This window comes from Harpia harpyja, chromosome 1, assembly GCF_026419915.1.
Source record: "Harpia harpyja isolate bHarHar1 chromosome 1, bHarHar1 primary haplotype, whole genome shotgun sequence".
NCBI classification, from domain to species: domain Eukaryota; kingdom Metazoa; phylum Chordata; class Aves; order Accipitriformes; family Accipitridae; genus Harpia; species Harpia harpyja.
The window spans coordinates 90573529-90599503 of record NC_068940.1 but is presented as its reverse complement, the minus strand read 5'-3'; the positions used below and the strand labels follow the sequence as shown (position 1 = coordinate 90599503).

Below are 25975 nucleotides of genomic sequence, written 5' to 3'. Positions count from 1 at the left end.
GGCTGCCGCCCCGGCCTCGCCCCGGGAGGGCTAAGGGCCCCTCAGACCCCTTCAGCCCCTCGATGGGCTCCGGCAGGCCTTGAGGAGCCGCTGAGCCTCTGCAAAGGGTCTCTTTGGCCTCGGTGAGATGGATTTCGAGACGGGCAAAGCCCACCTTGCACTGCACGGGACGCGCTAGAGCTGCTGCGTCTACCTGAAGATGGTGCTAAGCAAATCAACATTGGGTTCTTTCTGGGTTTTTGTGCTGGTTCGGAGCAGCAGGGCAGTTTTGAAACAATTATCCCAGTCTTCCTCACCTATCACATTCAGTTTTGGTGCTTGCAGAGGGGGTCCCTTTTGGGGGAACCAAATACATAACCTCTTTTCTGGACAGACACCAAATGGACACCAGCGCCTGATGGGGGAGGTAGGGGTCCAGACCAATTATGTACGAATTTTAATCATTGCAAAGTCTGAAGTACCCTCCCCAAACTACACATAGTGTAGACATAGGAGCCTCCTTACTTCTTTGATCTGAGACATTCCTGTTGTGCTAGTGAACACAGCCAATATGAAAAATGCCATGAAGAGGAAAAAATGCCTAGCACCAAAGCATCTTGCAAACACATGAAGTAGGGACTCTCCCTGCTTGCGCAGAGCCCGTGCAGGGAAGGAAAGCAAGGGTGGGATAGGTACTGCTTTATGTGTACTGACATACAAGTCACTTACTTCAGTTTGGATCTTTGGCAGGTGTGCTGGGTGACTCTATTGCACCTATGCACTGGTAGACAGTACCTACAAAGAGTGTCATATAGCTTATATGTGATATACTAGACATCAGCAGAACATCACCCCCCCCCCCCCCTTTAATTGATACACACTTTCTCAATCATAAGGCATAGCATACACATGTTTATGCTACTTGTCAAACTGATGGCAGCATTTCACACTGCTGCATTCTGCAGTATAGGCACTTCCAAAGTCAAAACACATGAATCAGTACTCTTGTTTGCACTATCACTTATACGATGTTTGCTTATCCAAAGTTGTTTTTTTTTCCTGGAAAAATATTGTTAAGAATCAGGTTTGAAGTGAAATTTTGTTCTTATTTTTCCCAGCAGTATATAAACACCTCTATTTCAGTAGAGTTGCTCTTGATTTGTGCTGTAACTGAGAACATCAAATGTCTCATGTCATTTCATGAATTATTAGCCTGTAGGTGTAGCTATTCTGGGAATCATCCCCAACTCTACAGCTTTTCTATGTCATTTCTGAAGATGATCCAAAGGTGAGTTTGCATCTTAGGTAGCTTTATATGCACTGGCATGGATCCCCAAAATAATACAGCTGTGGTAGCAATGTATTGGCTGCTATCAAGGAACATGAGAAAATACAGAGTTATTAATTCAGAAGAAAAAATTAGCTCATGCAGAACTCCCTGGAGTTCCCTGGAGGGACAGATCCTGGAGGTTTATCCCCATTTATTCCATGTCTTTTTGTGGTAGAGATATTGGAAACCATAGGAAAACCTAGGATCTCTCAGGATTAATTGACCCTGGAGTCCTACTTCAGTTGAAGGTCAGGGCAGAGGGTCTAGGAACTGTTGGGCATTTCATGCACGACTCAGTCTGGCAGAGCTTCCAGGTTTCCCTGTCCTAGGCAGGAGCCCTGCAACCTGTCAGGCCACCAGCCCCGCAGAATTCAGCTGGGGGTACCACCCCTCTGCCTCTGGAGCCTTTGCTGCTGCTGCTGCTGCTACTGCACAGCATTTCAGTTTTGACAAGCTGGTGTTTTCAAAAGAAATAATGCTTAGTCAAAAAATGGCTGGCCACTTTAAGTGATGTATTTGGTATGCTTTTTCTGTAGCAAGGGAAACAGTAAATCAGCCAGTCTGGATTAAAAACTTGATATTCCCAACAAGTTTCAAACAGAATTTGTAGGGGGGGGAAAAAGAGAACAATATGCTGTTCCTCTTCTTTCCTGTATAAGTGAGAGCAAAAGGACTGTGAGAGCATTGCAAAGATACTCTGAGGGGGTTTACATGTGTTGTAAGCCCATGGATGGAAGGAAGCTGAAGATAATGAATCAATAAATAGCATTTTCTGTAATTGTTCTTCTGTCCATAGCTATTGTATCTGTGCTGGCCAAGCTCTCAAAGACAAAACACGGCATCGCAGTTACTGCTGAAGTGGACACATACTTGGTGTCTCTTTCCCCCAGTAGCATGTGGAAGAGATTAGATAAGTGAGGTGGCTCCTGCTGCGGGGAGTTATTCACGCTTCGGAGCACTTGAAAGGTATGCTGCTTCTCACACATCGGTGTGAGCGCTGCCAGAAAGGGTCTAGGAAAGCTGCTTTATCAAAAAAGCTGTACACATCACCACAGCCGCACGTCTGATTTAAAGTCAAAATCAGTCTTCCGCTTCGGTTTATGCTGCGGCTATAGGTAGCCTCAGAGAAGACGGAAGCTGCTGATCGCGGTTATCTTTGATGTAGGTTCCTGACGATCAAAGTGAGAACCAAGAAATCCAAACTACCGGTAACTTTTTCCAGCCGCGTGAAATTTTCTTTATTGGAAACTGCGTCGCGCGTGTACTTTATTCCTGTTGTTTTGGGGTCGTTATTATTTTTTTTTTCAGGCGAAGTAAAACCACTCGGAATGCAAGCCAACCTTTTGAGACCTGTACATATCCCTGCCGGGCGCCTTGGGATAGCGCTTACCGCGAAGAAATGCCGGCGGCCCCCGCGGGAGAGCCGGAGCCCGGCGGGCAGCGGGAGCCGCGGGGCAGCCCCCTCCTCCGCCCCGGGCAGCCGGGAGGGGCTGGAGGAGCGAAGGAGTTAAAGGGAGGCGCTTGGGAAATCTGATGCTAACGAAGCCCCAGGAATGTTGCACATTTCCATTCCCCTCCAGCTTTCGGAGGAGGTCAGTCCCCGCTGCGGGCAGCCGCTCCCAGGAGCCCAGCCCCGAGGCCGCACTTGCTCCGGGCGCTGTCCCGCACCTTCCCGCAGGTTACGCCGGGAGACGCCGGGGAGGAACGGGACGGGACGTGAAGGGCGGGGGGCGCTGGGTGAGTGGTGTAAAAAGTTTTCCCTGGATGCGGGATGCGCTGGCGGGACCTGCAAAACCGAGGCGGAGCGGGGGGGGTGGGTCCGCGGCTCTGCGCGCCCCGGGCTGGGGCGGAGGGAGCGGCGGGGTCGGGCCGCCCCGCAGAGGGGGGCAGCTCCCCTGACCCGCCGCGGCCTCTCTTCTCTTGCAGGCGCGGCCGGAGATGCCGGGGAGACGGCTGTGGTGGGCGCGCTGCTGGCTCGGCGTCTGCCTCTCGCTGCTGGGCGCGGGGGGCGGCAGCGCCGAGCCCTGCCGCGGTCCCCCCTGCGGCGGCGGCGGCGGCGGCGGCGAGGCGCCCCCGCCGCCCTGCCGCGGGGCCCGCTGCGGCGGCAGGGCCGGCCGCCCGGCGCGCTCCTTCCTCCACACCGCCACGCCGCTGCGGCCGCCGCAGGGCAAGGCGCCGCCCGTCGCCCCTCACGCCGCCCCGCCGCCCCGCCCGCCGGCCGGCAGCGCCCCACACCCCGCCGCCAGGGGGGGCGCGCCGGAGGCCTGCCCCGGCGGAGGCTGCGCCGCCAACGGCACCCGCCGCGACTGCCAGGGCCTGGAGTGCCGCCTGCCGCCCCGCCTGCGCCCGCGGCCCCGCGGCCCGGGCTGCGCCGCCGCCGCCGCCGAGGGCTGCCCCGAGCCCGCCCTGCTGCGCGCCGCTGAGAGAGCCGCCCAGTTCGCGGGGGACGACTTCGCCTACGCCGGCCCCGAGCTGGGCGGCGGCGCCCTGGGGGTGCAGCTCACCTGCGACGTCAAGCCAGGTGCGGGGCGCCCTGAGGGGGCCGGGAGGGCGGGAGCGGGCCCCCCGGGACCCGGGACGGCGGGCGCCGAGGGCCGCGGTACCGGGGCTCTACCGGGCCGCGGCTGCTCAGCGTGGCTCGCCGAGAGCCGCACTGGCAGGGGTGCTGGATCTCCTCATGTCTGGCAGGAGCCCGCTGAGCCGAGGGGCTTGAGCAGCTCTGGGAGCCCGGCCAGAGGGGCGCCCCCGCGGGTACACCAGACCTCCTGGTTTTGGGAGAATTAGGAGGCAAATCTGGCAGTGGTCTTCGTGACGCGGGGGGGGGGGGGGTGTGGTGTGCTGCCCTGGTTCCCCTCTTCTCCTATTCATCTCCCCTCCACACGCCCATGTGCACGTAGGAGTCCCACAGCAGACGAAACACGGCAAGAACGTTTTTAGTGCTATTTTAAAACAAGTGTAAGACCTCTGTCTGCCTCTCTCTTCACAGCCTGGTATTTCTGGGATTTTCAGGTCATTGCAACATTGTACAAGGCTTCAGTGGGGTGTACGTTCCACACCCAGGATGAACGGGGTGGTGCCATTGGTGAGAAACTTGCTGCTGCTGACAAATTGTCTCGCTGTGATAGCCAGTGAAAAAAGAAAAATTGCAGAGCCTCTCTTACTGCACATTATTCAGAGCACTTGTGTGTCAGTTGATGAGGGCACAGCTCTGGTCAGTTCAGTATCCCTGTAGGAAGCCAGGTATGTCCATGGTTAGGCTCACAGGTCAGCAGAAGGTGTTATGTAATTGCCTGGGATATGTGGATTTATCCATATGAAAAGCACCAGCAGATCTTTAATGACTACAAAACAGTTTGGGTTCTGGTTTCTTGCCTTATCTGAAAGATATAAAATGTACGAGGAAGGGTGATTTATTTTACTCCCCATTGATGTTAAAAGCTAACGGAAAGCATGAAGAAGGTAATTTAAACTTTGTTACATCTGTGTGGGTAATCCGAGGGCTGTGGCTGCTGCAGCAGCAGAGCGCATGCCAAGCCTCATTGCCAGCCTTTACTTAGTGAAGTGACATCTCCTCCAAAGCAGACTCCAGCACTTAGTGGGGATTCCTGTCCCAGGGCTGAGATTTAACCCCCCTGTGCCTAGTGCAATGACACTGTCTACCTTCATCTTGCCTGCTACTGCTTCCAGATGTCTTACAGAACCTCTGTGTGCTCTGTGACCAAACGTGAACAGAAAACAGAGAAGTCAGTATGGTTAGCTTCCATTTTCTCTGCTTCTGGGCATACTCTTTGTACTATCGTCATAACTGCCGTGCCTCCCTTTTGCAGAAGGACCCAGGATACTTGTATTTTCTTTGTCCTTACCAAAATCCATCTCTATATAGTACAAGCCCTGGCAAATAATAAGGGCATTCTGTGTGTACAGAAAAGACTAATACTTCTTGGATGATGCTGAAAGCAGACATGCTGTATCTCCGTGAAGGTCTTACAAAGAGCATCCAGCTCAGCATGACCTCTTTCTCCAAACATCCTCTTATTCTTTTGCCATCTTTAGAGGACCCAGATCAGCCTGTGCTGCCCAGTCTCCAGTACCGTCAGCACTTCCAGCTAACATGGTGAGTTACATGCATTCCTCATCTCCTAGGCCTTAGGGTTAGGTCCTCTGTCCTCTCTGACTTGGGTCAGAGGAAAACAGAATAAGGGAAATTAAAGCAAAAGGCTTGGAGAGTGAAGATGTTGGGGATTTTGGAGACTCGACGCAGAGTTCACTGTACTCTAAATTTTATGCTCTTTGCAGGCCTGATGCTGGGTAAAGTCTTGGAGGAACAGAAGTGTGGTTAGAAGTTTCCCTTAACAAAATCCTTGAGTGCATCAAGAATGGATTATAGCTTATGGCCAGTGGTAGTCATGGATTTGTGCATTCATCTTCCTGTGGCAGAGAGAAGCATCCTATATGTTGGAGGAAAAGCAGTGTACAGCACTGCACACTAAACTACGTAATCTCATGGAATGCACTGTCAGCATGGAAGCACATAGTGAGCAAACGTGATAACACGTGAGCTTCTATGTACGAGAGAGAGTTTTCAGACAAGGACGACTGCACCCTCAGAAGTTCTCCCCTCTGACTGTTTTTGCCTTGTGGCCAGCAAGTGACACTGGTTGGCACTAGCCCACATCCAGGCCCACTGCAGCAATTGTCCTGCAGTTGGTGTGGATGAGACCTGCTGTAGACATACTTTCATCCAGACTGGATAAAGGACATATATATATGTTTTGCCCAAAGACTGGACCCTTCACAAGGCAGCTTTCTCTCCTAGGAGCAGAAGAATAGCATACTGGATTCATTGGCATCTAGCAGAAATTCCATGTTCTTGGCATTGGGAACAAAAAAATAAGCCACGCTGACAGTCTTTGGTTTCCTTCAAGTCAGTGTACAGGCAAGAATTTGGTATTGTGCTCTGCCTACAATCTCTAACATTCTCTGCATTTGCCCGAGACCTTTTGAACACAGGTCAGTGGGTTTCCTGCATTAGTGCAGAGAATACCTTGTTCACTTCTATCCCCATTTGCAGCTGGAGTGGTGGGTCTTGGAAATAAGCATGGTTCTGCATAGCAATTCCAGCATGGCTTGTATACTAGAGCAAACAGAACAACAAAAATGTGATAATCAGACATCTAATTAGGGGAAATGCATTTACGGTTGTCTGGGTAGAGCTGCTACTCGAACAGCGTGCAATGAACAGGACAGGGCAAATGCAGGTAAGGATCATGAAAAGCATACTGCAGTTCTAGTCTTCTAAAGAGCCCTGCTAGGGAAGACTGAGAGCTCACTCAAAAGCTGTGCCCAGTCTGTATGGTAGAGAGGGTGGCTTTTCTGCCACGAAATTTTGTGGATATATGTCAATATGCAGGTCTAGGAGGAGTCTGTCTTATAGATGTGCAGTACAGATGTAACTTCATGGAGAAGAACCACATTCAGGGAGAACTGCCCGTGGTGGTCAGTAGCGTGTGGGGACCAGCAAGAGTCCCTCTGAAGGAAATCTAGGGACCTCTTGAGTGTGGAAGTGAATATGCTGCAGAAGGGCCTAGCTAAGCTCTAGGAGTCTCTGGGGTTAGTCAGAGTGCACAGAGTTGCCTCCAGTACTCAGACTGGCTGCTGAGTGTTCCCAGTCCTCTTTGCAGTGTCTTGCGAGATAAGGCTGCTCCATGTGCTCAGCATGTGACTTAAGTGAGCAGGAGGCAAAGAAAATACTGCAGTGTTTTTCCTTTGCACAGCACATTTTTTGCACGACTGTCGAGTGATATCTATACATTTTACGGACAGTGCAGGTGTATGCCTGCAGCCCAGGCAATTGTATGTTTAGCCTCCAGGAACTTGTCACGCAGTCGGAAGGAAGACAAATTTATGACAGATTATCTGCCACCTCTACATCCTCACCCATCCTCCTAATTCTTCCTCAATTAATCACCCCAAAAGAGGAGGTTTCTCTGGCAGCCATGTGCAGAGAATTAATCGTGGGGATTTCTAGTGCTTTTAGATCAAGGATAAAGGTACGGTTAGTACCTGGTGGAAGAAAGAAACAGAAGGCTGCCTGGCCCTTCAGTTTCACATCTAAGGTGCTGTAGCTGAAAGCAGAGGAAACCATCTATTCAAGAAGAAACAGGTTAGTGACTGTTCCTGTTTTTCTGTTGTTTTTAGGGGAACATTTCTGTCTGGTTACCATTTCAGCACATCATTCTAAGGCCAGCCGCGTGGGGTGTTTCTTTGCCATTGCTCTCTCCTCAGACAGCAGGGGAGCTGGAATACACTGCTTAGGTGACCCTAAGGCCATTTTTCTGCCTATATTAATTCACCATCCACAGGTGGAGACCTGGTGGCCCACAGCATCCTATGACTACCAGCTCTGTGACAGTGCATGAGTAGATTTGCAATGATTCTTCAGTCACTAAGAGAGACCTTCCCTCCACTTTACCTGGTGGAGAAGGCTGTGTTTTGGTGAGCAGAATAACCTTTTGTTCAACCTGTTGTGTAGCCCCATTCATGTGAGGTGCAGTCTACTTGAATGCTTGCTGAAGACCATGCCTGATATCAGCCCTCCAAGATACAGACCAGTATCATGGGCTCTAGCTGATTCCTGCACTGTGTCTGTGTTTTGCAAACTCAGGCTCATCTGCCTGAGGCAGGTGACTCTTACTCTCCACCAGCTGCCTGCCAGAACCAGCACAGTCCTTCTTGGGGATCACACAAACATCTTCATCATCTTTTCAGCCAGTATCACCAGCACCACAGCTACTATCTGGAAAGCTCCTGCCAACTGCACCTGCACCACCACTTCTGTTGGCCAGGTGAAGATGCTGGAGTGCAGGCTTGTGCTCCCTTTTCAAATCAGATAAGCCCATTCCTCCACAAGATTGTCACTGCTATTTCTCAGCAGCACTGTGACTACACCTTACTTCAGATGGAAGACTGGCATCCCAAAAGAAGGAATGCACAGGACCTATTTTTGTTGTCTTATCATTTTGTATTCCTCCGTGTTTCTCTCCTCACTCTTTAATTGCCATTAAATCCTTCATTTTTCCTATCAGACCCATCTTTCTGTTGTTTTCTTTTGGGCAGATTTCTCTACAGGTGCGAACACCTGCATTTGGGCAAAATTATGTGCAGCTGCCATATCTCATACCTGCCAAACCTGGTGAACAAGGTTGTAGGTTCTCATGCTGTTGCTATCTGTGCACTGAGCAGTGCCTGCAGCCCACTGCTCTTGTCTCCTGTGGTTACCAGGAATGACTGGCACCGTCAGGTGACCCTGTGCTTCCCGTCCCAATCAAGATCTCACCTTCCCTTCCTCGCAGTAGGATGACTGCCTGCTTTTAGCCCCTGCCCCTTGTGCAGTGGCAGATTGTGCCGGAGGGCACCTTGTCCATGCAGCATGCCCTCAGGATGACGCGTCCTTTCCAGGCATACTAGGGAAATGTAGCAGAGGTTCGTATGTGGTATTATGTTTGCACCATGGATTGATCCTGGAAGCATGGAGCAGATGTCTGCAAAACAGACCTTGCCATGGCTGTGTGTGGCGTGCATGTGCAAGGAAACTAATATTGCATCTGTGGTCATGGGAACATCTGTGTGTTGCTAGTGGGTGTACCTGTTTGATGTTTGTCTGGGCAATGTGGAAAGGTACTTAAGTGGGATTGCTGGCATCTACTAATGTGCAAACATCACTTGCAGTGGAATTGTCATAATTTTAGACATCTGCGATAGACACATCCCCATCTGACAGGTTCACCATGCCTTACTTTTATATAGTTAATGGAGAGAAACAAGGCCATATTTAGGGCACTCTGCATCTGAGTTATTTTAGACTTCTACTTCAGAATTCTTTTGGCGAACAAGGTATCCCTTCTGCTTAATTGGATGTAGTTTATTTTCAGTAGAGTCTTCTCTTTTGTGCAAGAGCTTTATTATGCCCTCTGTTGCTCTGGCATTGTGAATTGTCTGTGCAATGAAGGGCCTCTTGTACTGTAAGTATAAGTTTAGTCATAGTACTGCAAAATGGATAAAAATCAGAGAAAAAAACCTGTCACAAGGGATTTTTTAGGCCTCATATTCTCACCAGCTGAGCTTTAGACAGCCCAAAGGAGCAAAGCTAAATTGACTGACTGGAATGTAGCTGTTGTTACAAAGTTCTGGAAGGCCCTTTAGGGCAGAGATAATAGAAAGCTGGTCCATCATGTGAATAAGCTTCACTGCGATCAGTATTTAAAGCCATTGTTACTGCCAGCAAGTCAGTTACTGGTTGAAGACAATGCTCCTTAAGTATGTACTTAAAAATAAGCTCTACTTTATGTCTCTTACTGAATCAGGGCTTTAGTTAACCTTTCTTCGCTCTAATAGTTTTGCTTGTGTGTTTAAGAAAAGCCCAGATTCCTGGGACAGGAAGAGCCCAGTAACCCTGTCTTAGAAGAGTCTGTATTTTCCCCATCTATAAATTTGTGATGGCTGGAATAATTCAAAATGTTATTGTTATTTGTCCCTGAATCTCAGCCACTGAGAACTGGAGGAAAAGTGGTTTTGGAAAAAAGTGGGTTGGTAATATATCCTTGACTATACGATTCACTCCCTCTCACGGTTCCCCAGAGGCAGTTCCCTAGGCTGACTTTTAAGTGGTGCAGTTGGACTTCTCCTCACCTCTGTGAAGGTTATTTCTTTTTTCCTTTTTCACTGAGAAAGAGGGTCAGAAGGCCTAGAAAGGGGAATTTTAATGCTGTTACTTTCATTACTATTTGTTCCTTACAAACCTGGATTTGTTAACATTTCAAGCTTAAAGTCAAGATCATCTCTTTCTGAAGTTCTTGATAAAGGCAGACATGTACACAGCTCATTCGACAGTAAATGCGATGGCTGTTAGTACTATGTAGCAGTTTCCTAGGGGAATGCATTTAGATTTTAGGTTTTCTGGTATTATAAGAGTATTATGCTCGTTATTTACTACATTTATATTATTTTTATCGATAACTGTATTGCAGTACTAGCATGGAGCCCTGTTCTCACGTGTGATCCCAGCATGTAATAAATCATATTAATGCAGGACAAGAGGATGAAGTCCTCAGAAAACATATAGGGACATCTACCAAGAAACAATTAAGTAACAGTAGTCAACATGGTAGTCAAAGCCTCAATATGCCAGGTTTCATCAGCTGTTTTTCTAGGTGCATATGCTTTATTTGGCCAGGTAAGAGCTGCCCTTTTCCTCACAGACTTTCTGTTTTGAAGACATAACTCTTCATGATACATGGCATGGTCTTTTTGCACTGTGTTGTCACTTGTACAGCCAAAATACTTGGCAAAGACCTGTGCTCTTCTGCCTGTATTCTCCGTTGTAAGCCAGGCTTTCAAGAGCAAAAGTTTTGTGAAGAGAAATTTGTTCGTGTTGTTCCAGCCTCAAGCACAAATGGAGCCCATGTAGGTTGATGAAAAATCTTGATAGGCAATCACAGTGTGCTTGTAACTGTCTTGTTGCCTAGCATCTGTCAAACCTATGGGCTGATTTCAGGTAAATCGCGAACAGGCAGAGGTATTAAAAGTAGGCAAGGTTGTATAAATTTTGTAAGAGATTATTAGAGAAGAGAGTAGAATATGAGCATTTGAAAGTTTGCCTCTAGCTGTTAATCCTTTCAGCTGGTAGGACAAAAGCAGCTTGGTTGTTGCTCTGTATTCTGAAGAAGTAGTGAAGGTAGTGCTACTCCAGTCAAATGGAAGACAAATCCACAGAGAATCAGATGACATTGGTTCTGCTCTTCACAGGACTACTTGTTCGTGTTAGACAGAGATCTGGGGGTATGATTTACCAGATATTTCAAAATCTGGAATTTCCAACTTGGATGGGGAGTGTGGCCTTTCCTGGATCCTGGTCTTTAGTTTCTCCAATCCAGTACCCTCAAACTACCTTAATATTTTAAGTGAATACTGAAAAATAAAAATTAATGTGTGCCTTATGCCATGAATAAAAGTAACTGAACAGCAAAATATTTTAGGAATCGTAAACAGGAACTGGCTATGGTCTTTTTCATTGCCTCATCCTTGATGTTCTGCACTTAAAAGAAGAAAATTCAGTGCTGCCTAAGAACAGGTGAGTGACTGTATTGGATTCAGGATTGTCTCTCAGGCAGTGTCCAGCAGCGGATACTGTGGAAAGCATGGCGTGATATTTGCCTAGATCATTTTCCCAGCTCCGACAGTTTGTTGCTCAGATTCCTGAACCTGATTGATGTCTGTGTATCTTTTAGCCCCAGACTGATTTTATTTTATATATTGGGCCAGCAACTTTCTGGACCTGGTTGAACTTTTCACATGTATTGAAACTGCTGCCTTCATTTAATGTCCGCTAATTCTTGTATTGGAAGAAAGAGTGAAGAATCTTTCCATATCCACTTGCTTTAGGACACCTGTAGTATAGCACAGTCGTTTGGTTTCTTCTTTTTTTCCCCAAGCCTGCATAGTCCTACTTTCTCATATTGTAGCAGCAGTGTACATTAGATTTTCCTTGCTGCCCTTTTGTGAACTTTTCAAGTTCTTCTGTGCCCTTATTTTTTTTTTTGAGATGGGGAACAAGGACTGCATGCTGTATTAAAGATGCTCTATTGATTGATATAATGTCATAATGATAGATTCGCTTCTGTTATGTATTCCTCTTCTAATTAGTCCTAGCATTTTATTTGCCTTTTTGACCTCTGTTGGGCACTAAACTGATGATTATATGGCTCTGTAGGCCAACATCTGTATCTAGACATATTACCTCAAGATTGTTTCCAAGTGGTAATAATAATCTACAACATTTGATATAAAAAACTTAGAGGGTTTTTTTTTTAGTGGGTGCCTCATTTCACCTTTATCTCCTTTGAGTTTATTTTTGTCATTTTATTGCTGCTACTCAGTATCATAGACTCCTTTTGCAGCTCTTGCAATTGACCCTTACTTTTACTACTCTTAATAGCTTAGTATTCTCAGCAAGTTTTATCATCTCATTTTATTGCCTCTACAGTGAAAATTGACCGCTTACTCTTTACTATATTTGAACACGTACATAGGAGTGATTAATCTGTTATTGAACCCCAGTGATGATTAATTTATGCCCTGAAGCATGCGGCTTGATTATGACTTTTTTAATGTCTACACCTATAAATGTTGTTGCTTATGAAATGGAAGACCTTGTGATCCCATGAAGGGTCTACAAAGATAGTAAAGGAGCTGGCCTTATAATCAAGACTTGAATTTAGTAAGACTTTTCATTAACTTATTAAAATTTGAATGCCTTTGAAGAGATAATACAGCAAACTGGAAAATTACTTTTCTTGGACAATAATCGATCGTTTATATTTCAGGAGAAAATGAAGTTCCATCTGAAGATGCCCTAATACTACAGCTGCACCTTGCAAAAGGGCATGAGAAGTTTACTGAAATGCTAAAAAGCCAACAGCAGATAATTGTCGATTTGCAGCAAAAACTTGCTGAACAGCAGCACGTATTGGTTAGCCAGCAACGGGAGATTCTTGAACAGCAAAGAAAAATGTATGAACAAATGGATCTGATCAAAGTCCAGTATGGCATGCTTTTTGATACGGTGAAACAAATGTCATTTCAGAGTTTGCAAGAAGATATTCAAAATTATTTTGAAAGTCATCTTCAAGGACTTCAGAACCAGGTCAGAAATCATCTCCAGAAGTCATACTCTGTGCATAAAATAGAAGTGGATGCAAAAGTGATTAATGTTGGGGAGTCTTTGCTGGACTGTGGCCTTTGTGAAAGTGATGAATTTTGCAATTTCCAAAAGACACCTTCACAATGTGAAAAATGCACATTGTGTCCTGCTGGTTTTTTCCAAATGGCTGAGTGTTCTGCAAACTCTGATCGGATTTGCCAGGTGAAATATAATTCTGTATCTTTCAGTTATTGCTTATGAAGTATTGCATTGGACATACTGGGATAACATTCTGGAAATAACTACTTAGTTGGAGAGCTAGAGAGATCCAGTTGAAGCATGTGCTTTACCAAATGGGTCCATGGCACTTCCAAGTCTGCCTGAAGTTTTTTTGTGGGTTTTTGCTTTACCATTTACTGCTCTAAATGGGGCACTAGTTTGCACCTGCTGGGTGTGATGCTTTCCCAAACCTGACAGCTGGCAGGACTTTGATTGTTTTCATGATAGTAGGAAAAGACATCCTAAAACATGTATACTTATGCATGCTAAATTTGTTTCTTTAATCCCAGTCCACTCTACTGGAACTTCTAGATATCTCTAAAAAGCAGAGGAAAGCTTTGCTAAGCAAAACTAGAGGTCAGATATTTATTTCTAAGTTTGGAAACAAAAGTTGTCAGTTAAAACAAATGTAAAAACTAGTTCCAGCTTAAACATAACATACAAACATAAAAATGTAGAACATGAATGCTTTTATTATTAAATACATTTTATTATAAAATATATTTTGTTATACAATACAAAAACAGCATGTAAGGAAAATAGATGGTTCTTTGGCCACTTTCTCTCGTTTAGAAGTCCTAAGGTAAATGGGGAACTTGATACTTAAAGCAGTGTCTTGTTTGCCAAATGTTGCCCTCAATTTTTAACATGAGCCTGAATGTCTGGTGACCTAAGCCCAAGATACTGGGAAGAGAACCTGAAAGAGTCTGTCTGGTTCCTTCTCTGCTAGTCTCAGTTTTCTTTAATGCTAGCATTTAAATGCAAATGTAGCCTGTTATTCTTTCCCCTCTGCCTGCTGTAGGGTGAAAGGAGGGCTTGTTGACGGGAAATACTACTTTATCGTTTACCTATCTTGTGTGTGTTTCCGTTAGAGCCTTCCTCCCAGACTAAATGTCTTTAAGAGCCTTTCCTAACACTATCTCAATTGTTGCAATGTCCTTAAGACCAATCAAGTGATGCAAAGCTCTTGGGGATGTGGTACTGTCTTATAGATCATGCATCCAAGTGTTAGTTGTACAGCCAATCCATTTAGCTCACCATCTGCACAGTACTAGCTTTCTGTGGACACCACGCTGAAACAAGGGGAGTCCCCTTGTTTCAACGCAGTCTTTTTGGATACCTTGTTAAAACAGGCAACAGATCCAAAACAAGTTGTCTTGCTCCAACATGCTTATGAGATCAGCCACCTCTCCATCCCCACATATGCCTTTTACTGGCAGATGGGTGTCACAGGGCCTGAAGAAGTGCCTGTTTCAAATTTAAGTTGTTGCGTTAAAGTGTTTCAATATGATTCTTGTGATTTACAGGACAGAGATGAATGCACTGAATCTCCAAGCATTTGTGGTGAGAGGATAAAATGCCTGAATACTCCGGGTAAGTTATATTCTCTGATAATTAAAGAATGAAGATAATTAGATCTTCAGGAACAGACCAAAGAGATAGATAAGGACTCAGACCTGTATGTTTGTGAGTAATGACATCCTCAGCTTGCTGGAATCAAAGGAGCTGAAAAACATTCAGCTGTAAGTTGATAGCAGTTCTTGTGGACAATGGGCTATTTAGGGCATAATAACCACTAGGAGCATTTGATGGTCCCTTTTACCTTATTTTTGTGGGGTTTTATATGCTTTGGTTTTAATTTTCACTTATGACCTGACTTTCTTCTTGTTTATGCTGGTGCAAATGGGGTCAAAATCAAAGATATTATTCCTAATGGAGAAAAATAGTTGTCATTTTCCTTCTGCTGCACTGGGGTAGATATTTGATTTGATCTAATAAAGGTTCTTATAAGGCCTCACTCCATCAATCTTATTCTCCTTTAGCAACAATATTGTCAAATACTGAGGAACAATCAGCAATTTCCATCATTTGCGGGGGCTTAGGGGAATTTTTCAGACATTCAAGAACAGATTTAACTAGAGTTCTGCACTGCAGACTTTGCCTTCATTACTTCTCATGGCAGTCAGACACAAAAGAGCAAAATTAATAGACATACTGAGCAAATTATATCCAGGTACTAGGTTTTTTTCTACTTGTCTAATTTTTGGTCAGCCAAAAAAACTTGAACTCTGTGATCAAATAGAGCATTTCACCAGTCTTGACCTCTACCTAAGGGCTCCCAGCCAAATAACCAAGGGAGGGCTTCATTAGGTTTCATGTTTTTCCTTCTCTAGACCTCTTGTAAAAAGAGGGTGGCCTCTCTGAGGGGCAAGGGCTGTTTTCAGCTGATTGAGTGATTTTGTACTATTCCTGCCTTGCCACTGGTGGAGAAAAAAGTGGGAGAGGATTGGTCCTAGGAGAGGACTTATATTATCCTTACTTCCTCTGTGCAGGAACTGTGGTGGGTTGGATGGTATTACTACAAACACCACAGGAAACTGGAAGTGACTACAGGAAGAGAGCGCTTACTTAGTGTTGCCTTATGTGGCAAATGCTGTAGAGGAGGTACCATCAGACTTCCAAAAGAAGAGGCAAGACACTTTTAGACAGCCTTAGTGGTGGGCAGTTAGAGGCAGGATGGCTTAGGGCACAAAATTTGAGAGGGAGCACTGGAAAGGTGTAAGGCTTTGTGTCTTCTTTAGTAAGAGACTGGGTTTGGTTGAGTTGGTGGTTTTGTGGAAGGAAGCCCACAGGGCCCCAGCCCTAGAAAAGGAGAGCCACCAATGTGGTAGTCATTTGGTGTTGCTCTAGTCTGTGGCTTGTAAGAGGGAAGGCGGTATGGAATTTATCCAGTGAGTTCTGCGGTGGGGGGGACCCAGACCAAGAGTGGGTCTATACAGCGGCTGGAGGAAAGTAAGTGAGGGCAAAATACTGCCAAGAAATAGGCGGGTAGTGGTGGTGTGTCAGACCACAGAAAGGCAGTAGCAATGTATTTGAAAGGAAAGGCCTCTACCCTTGATTCCTCCTCTCCCAGTTTTAATGGTGGCTTGTAAAGATGTGAAAGCAAACTATTTCCCATCAACTAGATCAGGAATCAATGTCCTGTCAATGTCATCCCCATCTGTCATGGAAGAGAGAGCATTCTTTTTATTTTTTATTAGAGAGGACTGCTACTTTCAGCCTGTCTGTTCATGATAACTCATTATCTTATACAAGTGCAATTAACTTGTCAAAAGGGAGGCTGAAACTGAATGTCTGTTTTGGGTAATGTAGGGGAGATAGGGATGTAATCTGACATATGAGTTCCAGATGTTGAATGTGGTTTCTTGAGCTGCACGCAAAGGTTGTTGCATCTGTAGCAACTCATGTTCACTGTACAGTGTGAAGGGAGGCTGAGCAAATAGCAATAAAGAAACATGCAACTAGGAGCCTCTTTTGCTTCACCCCTCCACTTTCCTCTACATCATACCTTCTTCCCCTGCTGCTTTTTCTTGCTTTTATCTGGGATGAGAGTTGTTAGATTGTTTCATTAAAGGCTAGTCATCAAGGAGCAATGACAGTTGGAGGTACCTAATCGGCGAAATTGGAGGCCAGTGCATTTTTTCCTTCTTAGACCATCACGGGAGGGTGGTCAGACTGTTGTCTTTGGTGTGAACCCACCAAGCGGAGTCAGCCAAAGGCGCTCTCCCCAGAATGCCATGCAAGCTAAAGAAGACTTACTGTAGAATTTACTGTGGGATGCAGGGGGAACAAGAACCTAGACTGATAGCCCCGATTTGTAATTAGCCATGTTGATTTGTGATGATCCAAATTTGACATAGAGGGTTTAAAAAGAGATGGATTCTTATACTTAACCGGCTTGAATGTCACCTTTGCTTCAGGCAGTTACGAGTAGTTAACAGCAGAAAAATACATGCATGTCTTTCTCTAATTGTCTTGCAATTGCCTGGCCTCCATGAGTGGCAAGGGCTGGTGAATGTGCTGCAGAGAGATCCGATTTCACAAAACCAGCTTGAGTACAGCTGGGCTGCTCACTGTTAAACCAGGTGCAGCCATGCCCAGAGCAGGAGCCAGGAAAAGGTGGGAGAGGTTGTCAGGAAGTAAAGAGAAGTAGGAAGCAGTCACAGCATGCTGCTGTGCTGGCTTTCTGATGTTTGGCTATCATTGACTTCTTCTGGGCAAAGGGTAGGATGCTGCTCTTGGCACTATGTCCACAGTATAAAGCAGCCTGTGTGCTGCTTTGAAGTCACCTATTTGAAGTACATGCAGGGGGAACACCTGCTGCAGATCTAACCAATAAAAGACGAGACAGCAAATTGGTGAGAGTAGTCACCACATGTATTTGTAAAACTTGATATTTATAAAAATCCTTAAATATATTTTAAAATATTTTAAAGAAGCAAATAGCATAAAAAGTATTTTAGGCACTACTGCAGATCATCTTTGGTATGTGAACCAGCTGTATTTGTATACTCAATAGCAGTTCATCCAGTATTTCTCAGTGATAGGGGAGCCGTTGATATGAGAAGTAGAACTGGTTAAGAAGTGTCGTGTGCGCAATTACACCATGGTTAAAACTGATTTCAAAAGGAAAGTTTGTCTGGGATTTTTTTTTCTGTATTCCCTCTAGAATGTTCTTAGTTGAAAAAATGTGATGTTATTTATTTGGCTTTTGTTTCTTGTAAAAAAAAAAAAAAAAAAAAAAAAAAAAGGAAAAGTGCCAGAAACTTTCAGGGGGAACAAAGTGTTAAGTTTCTCTTGACTTTTTTCAAATGGAAAAATCTTACTGTTCTGCAGTGAGCTCCTTTGAGAAAATGATACCTGGTCTCAGAAAGAATGTTCTCACATCATAAATTGTATAGTCCTACATATCAATGTTAGTGCAGAATCATCGCTTAAGTGAATGAAACATAAATAGACGAGATATGAGGGTGAATATATGAAGCCTGTATAAATTAACACAGTGTCTGGTGTTCTCTGCTGAATAATGTAGTATAAGAAGTGAATTTTAGCCAATATTCTGACCTCTCTTGTGGTCCAGGTGCATGTATACTGCTCTGTCTTGCAGTTCACAGTACGCGTGGCATGCTTTTTTGCCTGCATCACCAGTCTGCATAGCCAGCTCCACCCTGGGGTTAGCAATGGAGAAAAATGGCTTGTTGGGGTCCACGTCAAATGCATGTAGTCCCAGTCTCAGAGCAAATCCCAGCCCAAATATAGCAACTTTCCAGCTGAGGAATAAAGCAAATGTATGACACAGTATTTAGACAGTAAAAGATATTTAAGAAGAGCTATAAGAAAGATGATTATTGAGTTTTGATTACGGTGGTAAAAAAGCAGAAGCAAGTGCATTAGCGATTAAGCTTTGAGGCACAAACTGCAAGTGGTTATTCCTTAGGGTGCCTCAAATCCTGTGTGTTGATTTAGATCTTGAAGGCTCTGTGCACAAAGGTTTTGGGCACTGGTTGCTACAGCTGGAGGCATTGGCAGCTGGCAGTGCTCTTGGAAAATTGCAATAGAAAATTACAGGCTGTTCTTAAAACCTGCTCTTTGGGTGTGCATTCTCTGATCCACTGAGGTCATGGTGTACCATTTAACAGCACAAAATTGCTTTATGTCAAATAAAGTAATTTCAAATGGCACCTCTAGATACTCTCTTTAGTGTTTGCAGCATTGTTTTATTTTAACTTTAGACTGTCACAACCACTGATGTCCTGTGTCTTAGGGCAGTGGTTTTCCACCTTTTAAATGTGTGGACTTCTGCATAATGATTTTAATGTTTACAGTTTTGTTTTTCCTACTTGTCTCTTGCAGGTTCTTTAAAACTGTACACAGAATGCCTGGGATCCATGTCCTTTGCATTGAAAAGCACTGCTTTAGCAATCACAGCTATAGCAGTGCTACCCCATAACATGGCTGGGCAGACAGCGCACATTTCTTCTTGTATAGGGGAATTCTCCATTAGTTGAGTATATCTTTGCTGCTCAGTGCACCAGTTAGTCACCATGCCTTTCACCTAGGGGAAGGGAGAGAGAGCCCTTCCAGCAATATCATTGTAACAGATCCATTACAGGGTTTGGTTAGAATTGCCCCTATGCAGCACTATCTTGCTCCTTTCCCACACTAAATCATTGGATTTGACTTCAACAAGGTGGGTTATCCCTAGTATTTCCTCTGTTTGCTATCAAGGATCCTTTAATAGCACAAAATGATCTAACATCATAATTGTCTTCTGTTTTCTCTCTTATGATTAGATGTGTTATTGAAAATACTTGATATATGGAGCTATAGAGTTCTTACATATATTGTTTTAAAGGTATGACAATAAATATTGTCCGTTTCCTGTAAACAGGTGGTTTCCGATGTCTTGGAATTGCTGAGAAAGATGCAGCTTTGGGACTGTGTGGAGATGAGTATTTCTTTAATAAGGAAATGCAGGAATGCCAGGCGTGTTTAAAATGTGAAGATGGAATGGTGGCCATGCCTTGTTCTACTGTCAGTGATACGGTTTGTTCAACGACCACTGAAAACAAGCTCTCAGAATCTTGGGCTGCAAACATCATTCTACCCTCTGTAAAGTCTGGCATCTCTCAGGTCTACTCTGGCTTGAACTTGAAGATAAAGGGAAAGCTTCCCTGTGAAATCCTATCTGTTGAAGATAACCGCCTGGTATTCAGGCAACATGGTCTGTTGTGGACTGACCTAAATTTTGCAGTAAAGCACAACTGCAGGAATTTTTTGCAACTTTCCTTAAAGCTAAATGGCAGTGAGGAAGGCTATGAACTGAGTGGTGTTCGCATTGAACAGCCAGAAGGAAAGTATTTCCAGAGCACTAGTTTAAGCAGCGCTGCTGAAGTGGAGCCCAGCCAAACTCTTTCTGTGTATTTGAGGAGCCCCAATCAATTCTGCAATCAAAGTAAAGACTTAAATATTTATGATCTTAATACCCCACTCAGTTTGTTTTGGTTGTCCCATGACACAGGTGCTGTGGCACTCAGTGCACAGATGTCAACAGCAATGCATTACCAAACCAACTATCGACCTACCTTTAAAATAATATCTGTTTCTGACCCTTACATGCTAAGTTTATCTCATGATGGCAGAGCTATAAAGTTCACTGAAACTGGTGTTGTCAAATTTGTGTTCCACCAAGCATTGTATTCCATGGGTCATACGTGTGTCCGGGAGGGCTTCTCCTTAATTTCTTATATCAGTAGGAATGGTACCAACAGAGAATTAATGAATGTATTTAAATCTGGGGTAAACTACAGAGACACATCAATATCTGCTTCTGGGGCCACAAAAGTTGGTGCTGGAGATCTGATTAGCTTTGAGATACTTTCTCCTGCACAGTGTAATGTTCGGTATTTTGGAGATAGTTCTGGAATTAGTATCTTTAGCCTCATCTGGATCCCTTCAGCAGTTTCTAGTGCCATATCAGCCACAGTTTCTGTTACAGGTCTGCCTACTGGAGCTGTGAGAAACAAATTACTGGATTTCACCCAGGTCTCATCCCATGAGAAACAGATACAGCTGGTTTCTTCTGGACAGCTTGCTCAGAAGTATTTCATTTTTACTGAAAAGGGAGTTGCCAGCCTTGCATTTAACTTGAAGCTAATCCACTCATGCAATGTGCTCAAAATGACTCTCAATCAGTTGACCATGGATCACATGCAACCCACAGCAATTGCTCAGCAGATTGGAGGTCAGATGCCAGAGGGAAGCATATGGACCAGTGTGTCCCTCCGTGCATCTTTTGAAGTATATAATGGAACACTGATAGCAGTTTCTCTCGACTGTGTGCGTGGAAGGATCAATCAGATCACTCATGAACATGGAACCAGTATATCTATTTTATGGATTTCATCTTAATTTCTGTACAGTGAAGGTAGCACAGAACTGGGGTTTAAATTGCATTTGGATTCTACTCTGATTCTATACATATTTGACACCTTATACTGTGTCAATATGAGCAGATTGTCTCACTAAAATGCTCTCAATTTTTAGGAATATTTAAATATAATCTTAATTGAATGATCGGTATGTAAAGAAAAGAGAGCTTTCAGTGTTCCAAGATTTTACTTCTTTTAACATCTTCAGGCAGGGAAACTTTGAATTCTGGTCAAACTCTCTTATTTTTAATAAAGCAGCCTCTTAAAATGAGTTATTTCTGGACCACAAGAAATTGCAGGTGAGGGTAAATACATACCTTTTAGTACTGCAGCTGAAAGCAGCACAGCCAAATAATGGAAACCTGCTTTCAGTTTCTTCACTGCAGCAGGCTAACAGCAAGACTAAATGTACTTTGCGGCTGATTTGTCTACATCTTATAAAACGTTGTGCTTTCTATAAATGGAGAGAACATGCCTCAGACTAGAGGTTATACTATGGTAACACTGGAGTATACATGCCTAATATTATAGAAATGGACATGGGTCAAAAATGGAACATTGTTTAATAACTGCTCTCAACAAAAACATTAGAACTAATGACTGTTCTAATTTCATTTGGAAATAATCTGCATTTAAGTAATTTGGGAAGGCTATTTCCCATTTTTAGTTTTTGTCACTGAAAATTTGCAGGATGAGAAGGAAGGAATTCTATTCTAAAAAGTAAGAGTATATAGGAGAAAAGAAACAAGTATTAAAAGAATGTCTTGAAAATGAGACTTTTGGAAATTCAGCAAATTTTTATTCAGTTTCTTATAAATGACAAAATATTTTTCTGACCAAAAAGGAACACCATTCACAAACATACTTATTTGCTGAACAGGTACTTAATTTAAAAAGGGTTTTTTTTGTTGGGTTTTTTTTTGTTAAATCACTCTGTGAATTCTAAAAAGAAGTTATTATTCAGTGACAATGATTTTTGTCTTCTTCCAACTCTTCCATCAAACTATGCTTTCTTTTTCTAATCCATGTAGAGTGTTTTCTCCCATTTTCTCCTTTCTCCTCCACAAATGCTGCTTCACTCTCCTTTCTCATTTCTTTTGCTGGAGTAAATGGCATACCTTGTCATGTATCTCAACTCTTTCCAGCCTTCTTTCACCATCCCTACTAAAGAACAGATGTATGTATGTCACATACGTAATTACAGAAGAGGGACATTAATAAGGCACTCGCAGGCTGCCTTACATCAACCTTACTGAAAGAAGGAATACTATGCATGATATAACTTTTAATGTTGGTGTCTGACTGAGTTATGTATATCTAAAATATATGTGCTTTCCTGTGCTCTTTATCTGTTTTGGAGTTTGTCACACTGCTTTTGCTGTATAGTCTCCTATAATTTTCTGTGGAAGCATGAACCCAAATGCAAGAGTGTATCTGGTGGTTCTGTTTTTACTTGTAACTTTATAACTGTGCCCTTAACACTTGTGGTTGTCTTTCCCTCATCCTTTTTTCTTCAAGTTTATGCTCAAAGGTATGCATGCTTTGGACAAATTGCTCTCCTGCTCCAAACGGAGAACATTAATTTTTCTTGCTTTCAACTGCAAAGTCTAAGCAGTCCATCACAAGATACCTGACTAGGTGTTGTGTTGAAGCCAGCATAAGTATGCAAACCATAGTAAGTTCAATCCTGGTGTCCCCGAAGTCTGTGACGGAGGTCTTGGTGCCCTTGTGTAGCCAGGCTCATTTGTTCTCACAAGGACATAAGGAAGGATAGACTAAAGCTAATATTAAAGGTGTTCAACAGTTGCAAAATACTGTTATTCTTACAGAGGCTATTTCGTAGTGGTAGAGGAAGACTTCTGGAATGAGAGTACATACATCTATTATGTACAGAAGAGCTGCATTACCTAGGAGCAGACCAGTTTTTCTGGGTACTTCACTCTGGAAGTCTACTGAGACTGAACAAAGATGAAATGCCACAGGAGTTAAACTTCTCTGACAGACCCATCTGCTTAGTAAGGCAAACTAGCAAAATGATTCCTAGGTGATATCAAGGCCATCATACCTAATCGAGCAAACTCCTCTCTACAAAGAGGTGGTTTTGCGAGGAGGGGGTCAAAGGGCTTCTTCCTCACAGAAGCAGGTAGCTCATGTCTGTACAAGGATGCATGTGACATAAGAGGAGCTCTGCAGAGAGCAGACCTGGGTTTCTAAGGTAAGACTTCAGGGGAAGACAATGTTGAAATGATTTTGATTTAGAGGAAGTTAAGAAAGTCACTTTCTCACAAACCCCGTTATTTTTCTTTGCTGTTTTGCTCTATGCAGTTGTGTTAAAGGCTGCCACCCCCCAGTATAATGACAACTTAAGAGCCATTCTAGATTTAAGCCTGTGTAGCAGATATCAGAATCTGATATTAGACATAATCTGATATATATTTAGCAAAGTGCAGGTGTTACTTGAATATAATAAGCATTTGCCTATATATAGCATATAGCAAATCTAATGGCATGATTTGTATGGGTATGCTTTATGTGAGTGAGACTGTGATATCAGTGGAATTGCTTGAGTATGGAAGAGACTGATGCTCAAATCCTGTTATTATGTACGTTGGTGGTACTTGCATTTAAATGCACCATTATTAAAGGATGCAGAAACTACCAGGGAGGTACAAGTGAACATTATTACAGCTAAGAGATTTCAGAGTATGAATTCTTCAGTGTAGTAAATGTCCTCTGAGGAGTCTGAGGGGAGTGCCCATAACTGCCCTTAAATTCAGAGTAGATTTTTAGATGCACGGTGGCAGAAATGTAGTATTTGCACCCATCTGGTGGTGATAATGCATCTAATACTGTTTTGCTAATGTCATCTGTGATAAGGTACTCACATGATAAAAAAAAGCATGCCTTATTAAATACATAGTACTCATTGCAACTTACAGCAAGCTTAGCCTTGTTTCAAGCAAGAAAAGGCTGATCATTTGAGCTTCTTCTGTATCTCTCCCTTCAAAAAACAAAAGCCTGAATCCATAGTTCAGGCCACTCGCTGACCTTGGTTATAGTAACATGAATTTGGAATAAGTGTGTTGGAATCAGTGTGGATTTATTATAGTCTAATTAACGGCACAGTATATAGCCTTTGCATCTATGATATATATTGCCTCATACCATGCAGCATTAAGTGGTGCACTATGATCCTAAGTAAGAGAAAGTTCAGGAGGAATCAGGCGATGTACAATGAATGCTAATTTAATGGCACTTATCCCATTTGCTGTAATAAATTGCATGTTTTATTGACAGGTATATCTTATTATATTTACAACTTTTGAACTTCTTTAAATTCATTTTTTCATATGGTTTCTTTCTGTTAGTGGCGCAATATAATACTGTGAAGTGCAGAATTAATTTAAAACCTTTTCTTTTGCATCTTTTGATACCACGTTCATGAATATATTTAAAATAGCTGGAGACAGTCTCTCCAGTCCTTTCTGCTAGAGAGCATTTCCAATGGAGGTATTAATAAAGTAATAGAGTAAGTATGAGGCTGGCAGAATCTAGCTGTACAGAAAGAGTTGAAGTTAATACATCCAGGAAGGTAGGTGGTTATTTCACTTACGTTATGCAGATAATGGGCAACAGGTTGTTACAGCAAACTTGACCGTTACAGGAGGAAGATAATTTAGGTTGTATAGTGCTGCTCATACAAGAGGAAAAAGGATTTGGCTTACAAAAACCTGGATTGTTTTGTATTATGAAACACTTTGCAAGTTCAAAGATTTTACCCGAATATATTTTATTACCTAGGCAAATTTTTTATGCTTTCTATGAAGTCAAAACTGGGCAGAATATGTGAAGTCTATTTTAATATTGTGGACGCTTCCTCTGTTCTGTGGTCTCTGCAGATTGCAGTACACTGTGAAAACTACACTAGTTTCAAATGGTGCTTTTTAATGAAATTTCCTACTTTGAAATATTACCTTGTTTTAAAAATACCATTTAGACACTTGCCTCTGTTAATATTACGTTGTAATATGCTTTAAGAGAACTTTACTGAAATAAATAAAACAATAAGGCTTCATTGGTGGTTTTCTTCTGTTCTGAGGAAGACTGATTGTGATGATTGCCATTTTTACCACTGACTCTTTTGGGGCCCAGATTTCACAGATGTTATCTGAATTAATTACCTGTGTTTGCTGAAGTGGCACTAAACAAAAACAGTAATAGTACACATTTCTAGAGATCATCTAGTCTACCTGTTTTCTGTTCCCACTGTTGTAACTGTAGATCTGAGAAGGTCAAAATTGCATTTGATGCTACTATACTAATAAATACTTGTGTCAAAAGGGCAGTGCAGTTTATCTTGGTCAGTGCTACCACCCTCATAATACAGAGAAGAAAAATGAGAATACATTTTTTTTAAAGAAGAAATTTGTCCTGCCTTGGTGCTTCATAGGCTCTCTGTCAGATGTGGAAACTTTGACAGCGTTGTGGGGGGTCCTGGTCAGACCTTTGCAGTAGAACAGCTATGCTTTTGTCAGGGTCTGTGCAAGTTAAAGCTCATGTATTCTCAGTAGAGACTCTTTACAATTATTTTAGATTATATAACTATTTCTTCTTTTTGGAGATGTTATTATTTATTAGATCTGAATGAAAGAGAGATGCTGTCAAATGACCTCCATTTAGAAATAATTTTGAAACAGATTGCACCAAAACCCAGTTCGAGACCAAATTGGTATTTATTTCAGCCTTTTCCATTAAAAGCAAAAAAAGAAATTTTACATGTGTTTTTCACCAATTGTATTTGTACTGATTTGAAGGGCTCAAAGAAATAATTCCTGTAAGAAGGGGATTACAGATGTCATTAACATAGCCTAAATTAGCCAAGGATGAAATTCAGAGGAAGGAGAAAAGTATTTGTGA

The 25975-nt window shown here is 43.2% G+C and overlaps 1 protein-coding gene across 2 annotated transcripts; it reads left to right on the top strand.

Annotated features, from left to right (window-relative positions):
- The first annotated feature begins 2653 nt into the window (after window positions 1-2653).
- Window positions 2654-25121, top strand: LOC128149407 (uncharacterized). 2 transcript variants are annotated; one of them, XM_052804586.1, is made up of 5 exons: window positions 2654-2987; window positions 3236-3830; window positions 12691-13010; window positions 14594-14660; window positions 19519-25121. In XM_052804586.1, the coding sequence occupies exons 2-5, from the start codon at window positions 3248-3250 to the stop codon at window positions 21036-21038; spliced, it is 2490 nt and encodes an 829-aa protein (XP_052660546.1). In that variant the 5' UTR covers window positions 2654-2987; window positions 3236-3247; the 3' UTR covers window positions 21039-25121. The 2 variants fall into 2 exon arrangements, with proteins under 2 accessions (XP_052660546.1, XP_052660538.1); XM_052804578.1 differs by having other exon boundaries at window positions 12691-13229.
- The last annotated feature ends 854 nt before the right edge of the window (window positions 25122-25975 follow it).